Raw genomic sequence first — 10,563 nt, forward strand, 5'->3', positions numbered from 1 at the left:
GGGGACTGATTTGAAAATTCTGAAAAAATTCAGGATTGTGTAAAAATTATTGAAATGTCCCAGGACTTTTTTGAAATAACTTTGGAAGTTCGGGCTGATCTGAAAAGTGAAAAATGCCCTAGGGACTGAACTGAAACAACATGAAAAATTCCCGGAATAGGTTTAGAAATTCTGAAAAATTCAGGGACCGATTGAAAAATGGCAAAAATGGCTGGGACTTGAATGGAAATAATTTTAAAATTCGGGGAAGATCTGAAAAGGGCGGAAAATAGCCTCGGGACCAAATTGAAACAATTTGAAAAGTTCCTTGGGATTATTAAAAAATTATGGAAAAATTCTAGGACTGATTAGGAAATATTGAAGTGACCGGGAATTGACTGAAACGCGTCGAAAGTTAAGGGGCTAATTTTTTTAAAAAATGAAAAGTGTTCTCAGGACTGAAATGAGATAAAATAGAAAGTTCATTAGATCGAGTTCGGGACAAATCCGATCATCCACGCAATCCAATAACGCTCATTTCACATCATATCCATCCAAGAAAACATTAATATTCAGAAATGGATGCCACTAAGTTGACAATTTACCTTGTTTGAAAAGAACGGAGGCGGTTCTGTAAATAGAGGAGGTTTTGGACAAATTGGGCTGCTGAGGGATTGGGCCGAACCGTGCCGAGCTGGGCTAAACTGGGCCGAACTGGTCTGCTGGACCAAACTGGGCGGAGATCCCGGCTGGAATGGGCCGAACCAGACTGGAATCTGGACTGGGCCGAATTGGGCTGAGATCCGGGCTGGATTGGGGCCGAATTGGGCCACAAGGCTGGGCTGGGCCGATGGCGCGAGCTGGGCTGCTGGCGGCATGCCTGTTCAACCCGATGGACCCGATTAGCAGAAAAAAAAACGAAAAATGGAGAGAAGGAGAGGGATTGTCCGGGCGGCTGTGTGGTGGTTGGTCGTGACGACTTCCGACTCCAATGAGGGTTCCCTGTGATCCGTTGGAGGCTTGCGTGATAGGGGAGGCTCGGGTCTACCCGTGTGAAGGAGGAGCCGAGGAGAGGAATCGGGTCCTGTGGTTCGGTCCAAGATTTTAACCGGGGAAAGCAGGGGATTTTTTTTTGGCGGCTGAGCTGAGGGGTTTTCGGATTCGAGAGGAGCTGTGGGCGCGGGCATTGAGGGCGTGGGAGCTATGGGCAGGGGCGAGCTTCCGGGAGAAGAGGAAGAGCTCCGGCTTTTTTCGTGAGGAGTCCCGAGCCAAAAAAAAACCAAAACGGCTAGGGTTTTTCTCTGTTTTTTTTTTCGTGCGGGCCTCGCAGCTAGGGTTTCGTGAAGAAGAAGAAGAAGGAAAGGGAATCGAGATCGGCAAGATTTTTGTCGGAGATTTGCGAAAGAGGGGAAGAAAATCCCGGTTTTTTTGGTTGCAGGGACCAGAATGAAAGGAAGGAAAAAGGAAAGAGGAAAAAAGAAGAAAAGGAAAAGAAGTGGGCAGGAAGGAAAGAAATGGAAAGTCAAACTGATCATTTGACCTTTGACTTTTTTTTTTTGTGTGTGGGCAACGGTCGGTCAGAACAGCTCAGACCGACTTGACCTTTTTTTTTTTAAATAGAGAATTCAAATTTAATGCGTAGAGTTCAAAATCTCGTCTTTGCAATTGGATGTCCAAAAAATGATCTGGGACCGGTGTTGTGTTCAAAAAAATTTACAGATCAATGTTATGCAATAAAATATTTTTTCGGCCTTGAGTTTTCTTTCCGGATTTTAAAAATTGACGTCGACACGCGCGAAATTTAAAGACACCCCATAAAAAATATTTTTATAAAATTGATGTTAAATTAGAAAAATGTCATTTTTTCAAAAGCCATGAATGCTCGAGTAATTTACTAGAAATACTTCCTTCATACGGGGTGATAAAGTGACGATTTTGTCCCTTTGGAGCCGGTGAACCGAAATGGGATGCTGACAGGTATATTTCTATCCCACCAACAAATCAACTGTAGACCTGAATCTCCCCTAAAAACGATTTATCAAAGCCAATCTTAGATTAGTCTACCCCTAATCTATATCTAGAATTCCTCTTTTGAGTTTGTCTACGCAATTGAGACCAATACAATTAATGATCAGGCAACTGCAAGTATTAAGTACGGAAATAAACTAAATAGATTAAAATAAAAAACTCACTAGGTCAAAAGAAAATAATCAAATTAATTACTGGGGTTCAAATTGTACTACCAGCGCATGAAATTAGCCCATAAGGAATGAAGAATACATGGAAGAATTCAACATAGACCTTGAAATTGAGGAGAAATTGACAAGAGTTTAAGATAAATATGACACAAGAACCCAAATTAAAAACCAAGTCTTCCTCTCTGTCTCTTGTATGCTTCCTTCTCCCCGCCGTCCACACTTAATATTCACACCTACTTGGGCTTAAATAGGGAGAAAACTACAAACCATAACCAAAATCCTAAAATCTATCCTAATCTAGTTTCCCCAATAATCACAATTCAACTTCCTAATTAAACACAAGAGATATTTACATAATCTTCTTTTCTAATTGAATCTTTGAAATAAACCTCGCTTGGTATCTGATTTTCTCGAGTCCACACGCTTCCGGACGATTCTAGAAGTACCTTGAGCACCGAGTCAAAACAATTGCTATTAATGAACGGGACAAAGCCTGGCTAATCTAAGTGATCCATGTGCTCTCTTGAATACATGCATCGATCCCGAACTCTCAAGCACTCCCAAATCCACGAACATCTGTTCTGAAATAGAACTCAATTCAATAGCACGAAATTCATAGGAATATTCCAATAATCATGTAGAAGAGAGAAAAATACTAGATAACCTAGAAAATAAAACTTAACTAAAAATGAGCTAAATAATACTAAAACTCAACTAATTCAAGGTCCTAGCGTCGATTTATAGCCCAAAAAGTATCAAGATTAACTTGATTTTAAAAAAAATTGTCGGGGTAAATTACTTAGTTTATTAGAAGATTCCTTCGATTTGAAGTAAATTACACGGATTTTGACAATTCTTCACTTATATTGTTGGTAAATTACATGGATTTTGATATGGGGACTTTACTTAAATTTTTAATAAAGTAGTTGAGTGCACCATGCCGCCACTTTTGGTGATGGCACCATAGAATTCTCCTTAAGACCTAATTTTTTTGTGCGGGGTTTAGGGATTCAAACGAGTCTAAATTGCACCTTAAGGCCAGGGGGAGGGACTCCCTTTGCACCCCTAAAATAAGATCCATAGTGGTCTTAGCTTTCGTCGTTCCTGGGATAACAATAGAATACTAACACCGTCCAAATGGGATTGCTATCACTCGAAACATCGATAGAACTCACGTTCACCAGTACTTGATAAGTCGATCCAACTATCATCAACCTAGAAGGTAGAGTGAGTGGAAGGGGAAAATCATTCGATTAATTTGATGAAGGATTCAAATTGTCATTGATGAAATTAATTTCGAAGCAAACTTAAGAGATTACAGAAAATACTGTCTGTACAACAGTGAGCAGGAGAAGGATCACAGCTGCGATCACGGAAATGCCCGCCCACGGAGTGTTGAAGTAGTTTTGCCTCAGCGCCGCTTTCCACTTGTGCCATGGCACTTTGTAGTATGTCAGCAGCTGTTTGCGGAGATGAGCGTAATGAGATTCACCTGTCATAAGAAGACCCTGTGCCAGGCTGTTAAAAATGTTCGCTGCCTGCAGACTGTCACCAAGGGTATTCTCAATAATCCCGCACTCGACCAGCAGGTCTATGTCCTTGGGGGTGTCGATGAGCTGATCCATGAAACTGAAATAAGCTGTAAACCAAGAGTCATCAAGGTAATGGCACTGCTCAAAAGCGAGCAGGTTTCTGTAAATAGTTTCGGTGTAATCACCCATGAACATGTGGGGGATCGATAGCACCCCGTCTTTGAACTCGATATCGAGGAGATGGGTACTCGAGTGTTTTGCAAATCTTACTCCAGCTTGATGCAGTTCAGTGGCAGTGGGGATGCGTGATGGAATTTGTAGTTCCTTCTTTACTGGTGAATCCTTCTTGGATGATAGGTGACAAGCCCAGAGGCAGTCCAGAAAATGCTCTATCTTACGGTTTTTAACCTTTATTGGATCATATCCTTTAGTTCCGATATCTCCTCTTAAGTTGACGAAGTGGCACACGAGTTCTGTGAAAAATAAATCTCCTCCTCCTCCTCCTTTCGTTTCTTCCACGTCTTCTTGTCCTTTTACCCCTTCATCTGCTTCTTCCTCTGATAAAGAGTCGATTTGGATTTCGACTTTAGCAAAAAGATCTTCGAGAATGAACAACGGGAGCTGGTTTTCGAGTAAGAACATATCTTCCATAATGTTCGACATATAGTAGGGCCTATTAAAGATCCTGCAACATTCTGCCATCTCTCCTCCTGCGAAGATCACTAAGAGCAGGACTATAAATGCTGCATCGACCATCACAATCTCCACGAGCTTATCACTCTCAAGCAGGATAGTGTCCGCATAGTAACTCCGCAATTTCTCTTCTCTTTCCTTGACGAACACAAGATACTCCTCCAAACTGAGCTGCGTTTACAGATCTGAGTATTTAGGCTCAAGAGACAAATATAGACACAAAGTAGCCGCATAATCCTGTTTACGTGTGTACATCTGGACGTATGCATCTATCCTAATCATGTTCAAACACTGATGAATGAATAGCTAGGACACTGGTAGCTTTGACTTCACTTAAAGCCTAAACTTGTCAAAATGCATACGTATAGTCTGATACACGGTTATGCAAAAATACCTGCGCCCTTTGAAGGAAACGTGCGAAGAACCTCTGCTTGTATTCTTCCATGGCTTCAAGGTCCTTTCTTCCGTGGTGCATCGGGCCTATGGAGACAAAACTCGGAGCGTAGGCAGATGGTTTCTTGACAAGGAGACGCCGAGGGACCTTATAGATGGAGTAGTGACTAGAGAGAGGAGACAACGGGTCAAGTTTCTTTCTCAATGAGGCAAGCAAAGGAATGTGTGGGTTTTCTATATCACGATGATGATCATCATCAGCAGCAGCAGAATCCTTTATAAACAACTGCTGCTCTTCCACATTTTCTTCTGTCTCTGATGATTCCTTTGCATCCTTGCGTCCTTCCTTATGATTATCACTGCAAAAACATGAAGCCCCCATGTTGCTGTTTATATTAAAAATTACCGTAAATGTAATTATCGATATACATATTTATACATATATATATATATTCTATAACTATATATAGGAAATCAATTAGCAAAAAGAGGGGGGAAAAAAAACGGTGCCTTACCATTCATATTTAGAATGTTATCAAATTTGAAATTATTTCCGCTTCCCTTACCATATTACCTTGTCGTCATAATTCAAATAGTCAAAGCTGTAAACTCCGTACATTATGCGAGTGAAAGGATAAAATAGTGCTTGATCAATATGAAGGTATAAAAGAATATTGGTATACCTGGCTCAACTGAATTAGTCGGGGCCTAATTAGACTTTTGAATATTATGGTTCACACCGAAAAAGAACAGTGGTATAAACATGGAGCTTTATTGAGTCCATGGCGAGAGGCATAGCAATTAAGTAAAAAATAAAAATAAAAAAGAAATATATAGAATATTTTGGTAGAGTAAAAAATATTAAAGAATTTAAGATAAAATAAAGAAATAAAGGAAATGGAACTCCTTCCCAACCCCCCACAACCCCGCCCCGTGCGGGCGCCCCCCCCCCCCCCCCCCCCCCCCCCAGCCCCCGAAGTACGAGCGGCCCCCTCCTTCGCTCACATACATCTGCACTCTTTTCTTAAACTGGGCGCTTCTATATATATAATATATAATGGCAAAACGAAAGGAGAATGATTAAACTGCTTTGCTCGAAAACCTCCAGCTCACGCTGGATTGTCCTCTCATTTACCACAAACAAAATGGCTTCAAGAAGTCTTTCTCCATTAATGTATACTTGAACCTTGTCAGTGAAATTTGAGATGCATAACCTAATTAATTTATATGAACCCGAAGCGCCTTTTTCAATTCTCCTAATAATCTGATAAGAGAGAGTCATAAGGCTAGAAAATTTGACAAATACATAGAAAGCTTTTGAAAAGTACAGCTGTCTCCACTTATAGAGTAAACAAGGCTTGCTCCTCCATCATCTTTCGATCCTTCCTTCAACATCGTCATTTCAACAATGAATGCTTTAGAGACATGCTTGCGGGGTTTGAAAGCTCTCGATAATTCTGTGGAGAAGTCTACTTTGGGAGCATGGCAAGTATTAGGAGAAGTGTTTGCAGTGGGATACTGGAGAACTAATTTTGTGCAGATGTATGGTATTATATTTCAGTTTTTTTTTCTTTGTTAATGATGATATATGAAATTACCAGATCCGGTTTAAAAAAGTTTGATTTAATTGTCTCGCTTATCTTATCTTCTTAAAGCTTGAGTATTCCACTGTCAGTATAGCAGAGCCTCTCTACCATGGTGACCTATGACAATCGGCTACCTAATTTTGGTGCACTTTCTTTGGTGGAGGTTTATTCATTCCAGCTGTTTCTTCTTTTACTGAGATGCAAGGCTATCCATTTGAAATACAAATTTAGAGACTTTTTACGCATTATACTTGAAAGGCTTTCACTGTTAAGGGGATTGGGTGCTTGAATTTGTTGAGAAAGAGCCACAGATTTTCTAATTGTATACAGAGGTCTGCGTCAATGATGAGAAGATTCCCAAAGGAAGCAACAACCAAGCAGAGAAGATGATTCATTTCTTCAAGTAACATTGGATCCTTGCTCTAGATAGATGGAGACCCAGAATAGAGGAGGTCGTCTTGAACATTCTTCCAAATTGCATTTATTTTGTTGAGTTAACGTAGTATTAATTACGTTATCAAGTGCATTTTGATGGGATTCCATAAGAATTGAAAATGTTATCCAATTATTATGCTCTCTATTCAACTGACCAAAACCCAAGCTAATGTAGTGAAAGATTTACATTATTCTATTGTCAAGCAAGCTGTCCGATTCCGAATTGCTTAAAAATAATTATCCCACACCCTTCATAAACTCAATTAGCAACATATTAATTAAAAGTACAAATATATTAGCGCTCCTTTGCTCTCTTAACTAATTTGTGCGGATGATACCATAGAAAAATCCTATACAAGAGTTACCCAAAAGAAAATCCTATACAAAATTAAGATTACATGAAAAACTCTCGCATTGCACTAGCAATATTTTTAAATATTCATAGCATATAGTCTTATAAATATTACATTAATTATTAAGAAAAGTAATAAAAAATAATTACGGCTTTATGATTTATGGTTTTAGGGTTTAGTTTTTGGCGTTAGAATTTAAACTTTTAGCCTTAGGAATTTATGGTTTTAGTTTTCAGGGTTAAGGTTTATGAATTGGTGCTTTAGGTTTAGAAATTTCGGAGTTTAAATAGGATTTTTTGGTGTTAATTTTTTTTCCAGTATATCTATTAAATTTAGTAATTAAGAAAGAATATTTTTTTTTTCAGAAAGGAAAATTAATTAGAAAAGAGAATTAATTAATTAATGCCAAAATTGTGGTAAGGGTATTTTAGGCATTGAAAGATTCGGGTGCAGTTATTAATTGATCAACTTGATCAAAGCTGAATAAACTTTGATATTGTTTACATTTGCATTACTGTTTGAACTTTTGATACTGTTGGTCAAAGTAATTTACAATGTTGAAAATAAAATTGACTCACTTTTTTGTATAGATATCATGTTAATGTTATATATTATTTCTTCATTTACTCTGACCATAGAACAAATGACTGAAGCTGATTCAAATACTTGTTTCTGCTCTTGGGGCATGAATTGGTAGAGACAACGATATATTTAGGACATTATAGTAGAGAGGCATGGAAAGACAAACCTCTGAATTAAGAGTGCAATGGGAACCAAACTTTTAGAGATTAACATATAGCATAGGAAGGCGATGCTATTCGAGTTACAATGTCTTCTTTTCGGTCTTTGATTGTCATCTCTCTAGATTTACACATGTTGATGAACTAATACATATTGTCAAGTTATACACAAAGGGCACAACTTAAAGATCAAAATCAACTCTCAAATGAAGAAGTAATTGGAGTTATAATATTCTCATGTATCCTAATTTGTATTATGGTTCAACCCAATCTACAAAAGGGAATGATTATTTTATATCCAAGACACTAGTTAATAATATACATGATAGTTCAACCTCGCATATAAAAAGGATTATTTTTCACATGCCATATCCGATCAAACAAATTATGTGATGGTTCATGCCAATACTTTAAAAAGAGGATCATTTCCTAGAAAACCTATATGATAGATCCATGTCATTTGGGGGTCGAACCAATATATAATTAAAGTCGATTACATTGTGAGAGCATATTGACCAGACCAATAAAAAACATTGCAATAATTATTAAAGTGAAACGACCACTCTACAGCAAATTCAAATATGTTTTCCACAATAGTTAGTCGTACAATTTGCTCGAACCAATTTCTTGTGTGGAAACTAATTTGACGGGCCATATTATTCTTCATTAAATCTTGACAACAATATAAAATGATAACATTGTTATTGTGGACAATTATGTCTATTTGTACACATAATAGTTATCCAAACAAAAAGTACCAATGAAAATAACTGAATTGGACATCTTTTAACGATAATTCATGGTGCACGCATACTATATGTTTAAGTTAGTTCACTATATTATGAACATTATAATGTAAACTTTTCACTTTAAAAATTGGCTCTACATAATTGTAATATGCTGAAAAGAACATCTATGGTAGAAAAATAATATGTTGCATTTATATTAATTCTGAACCAGTTATAATACATATGTATATGGTCATTTCTTCGACCCTGGGAGCATTTATTATTTTATATTTTGATTAAACAACTCATAATTGGAAATAAATATCGAAAATAAAGTTGAGATAAAATAATTGTAAATAAAATTGGAAATAAAAATCATATTAAATTAAATAACAAGATAAATTCGAAAACAAAGTTGTATTTTTATGAAATAAAATACGTATATATGATAAAATATCTAAAGTAAAGTTATTTTTATAACAGAAATAAAATAAAATTTTAAAGTTGATCTTATTATAATATAAAATAAAAAATATAGTAAATATAACAAAATTCAAATAAATAAAATAAGTATAATAAAAGTATTGTAATATCTTTTAAAATAGTTTTGTAAATATTTTAATATTTTTAATTAAAAATAGTTATTTATTCATTGTAAAACAAATATTGTAAGAATAAGTGTTATTTATTGTGACTGGGCATTTGCAAAGTTTAAAATAAAATAAATGATTTAATTGTAAATTAAATATGAATATAAAATAATTGAAAAATAAAGTAGAAAACTTGATTTTAAATTATGAAAAGAGAAAATTAAATGAACTCAAGTGTACTGGGGTGGCTCCCATTTCTGGTCGTCACCCCATCAGACAAGGTAGGTGGCACGGTTGAAGGATGCACGCGACCTCGTCTGGGCAATGGCAGCAGGTACCAGAGCCACACAACTGGTTCGAATCTCCTCACTCTCTTCACATGGAAGGTCTCGTTTGGGGGTGTTGACCCGTGTCAGAGGGAGTCAAACCACTCCATTCCTCAACAGTATGCTTTTATATATATCGGCCGGCTTTTAAAAAAAAAATTGCTGATTGGTTTAAGTGTCAGGACTGGCCTATTAAAGTAATGACAAATTTTGATGTAACTTTGAATCCGATTCAATGAACTTGTGAAGCCATTGAAATATTTGAGGGTAGAAATGATGTTTCTGGGTTCAAAGGACTTGTATATGATTAAGAAAACTACCATTCTACCATGACACATAAATTAGTGTATTATTATAGAATTTGCCTAATCGCATACATAAATTTGATTAACCGCCATATCCCTTGTGATGATTATATATATATATATATATATATATATATCTCAACTGCATATGCAAGAAACAAAATGAGAAAGAAAATATGCAGGAGTGCTAACCTTTTTCGTTTTTGTTTTTGCTGAGTTATAACCCAAATAACAGCGCTCTCGCTGGTTTGTGCTAATTAAGTTTTAACTTTATACATTATAATGGGATCCTAGCAAAAATGATTTTTGAGTTTGCGTATGCTTTTTTCCGGTTACAAACTGAGAGACTCATGAACTTAATAGGTGATAGGATCAAAATCTTAAACAAATCTTGTATGAGTCAAACCTAGAATGCATTCTGATTCAGAGTTGAGGGTAGATTTATATACATACCTCATCTCCTTCCTTGCAATCTCGTCTCTGGCTCTCTGTGTGTTTTCTTATATAGAGGTGTGTTCTTAATTTCTCGTTTGCCCAGCCAGCAACTCATACTTATATAGCAACTCAGAAGAAAACGCTGTTTTACAAACTTTTTATTTACGAGTGCTTGGTTGTCCCACGTGATTGGGACAATGAATTGTACAGCTAGATTACATAAATACATAATTATCAGCGTATATATCTTAATCGTGTGATTATAATTAA

General features: G+C 36.6%; 1 protein-coding gene across 1 annotated transcript; it reads right to left on the reverse strand.

Moving 5' to 3' along the window:
• Positions 1-3,411: 3,411 nt before the first annotated feature.
• LOC116187520 (UPF0481 protein At3g47200-like) lies at positions 3,412-10,352 on the reverse strand. The gene is made up of 3 exons (XM_031516264.1): positions 10,312-10,352; positions 4,797-5,154; positions 3,412-4,573 (listed from the first exon to the last, which is right to left on the reverse strand). The coding sequence occupies exons 1-3, from the start codon at positions 10,314-10,316 to the stop codon at positions 3,485-3,487; spliced, it is 1,452 nt and encodes a 483-aa protein (XP_031372124.1). The 5' UTR covers positions 10,317-10,352; the 3' UTR covers positions 3,412-3,484.
• Between the last annotated feature and the right edge of the window lie 211 nt (positions 10,353-10,563).

The sequence above is a fragment of the Punica granatum genome, chromosome 8, assembly GCF_007655135.1.
Source record: "Punica granatum isolate Tunisia-2019 chromosome 8, ASM765513v2, whole genome shotgun sequence".
Taxonomy (NCBI): Eukaryota; Viridiplantae; Streptophyta; class Magnoliopsida; order Myrtales; family Lythraceae; genus Punica; species Punica granatum.

Bases quoted from the DNA above. Each gene is read 5' to 3' on its own strand.
- LOC116187520 (XM_031516264.1), bottom strand. The intron at 4,574-4,796 runs GTATTTTTGCAT...CTGTAAACGCAG, and splicing joins GTTTCCTTCAAAGGGCGCAG to CTCAGTTTGGAGGAGTATCT.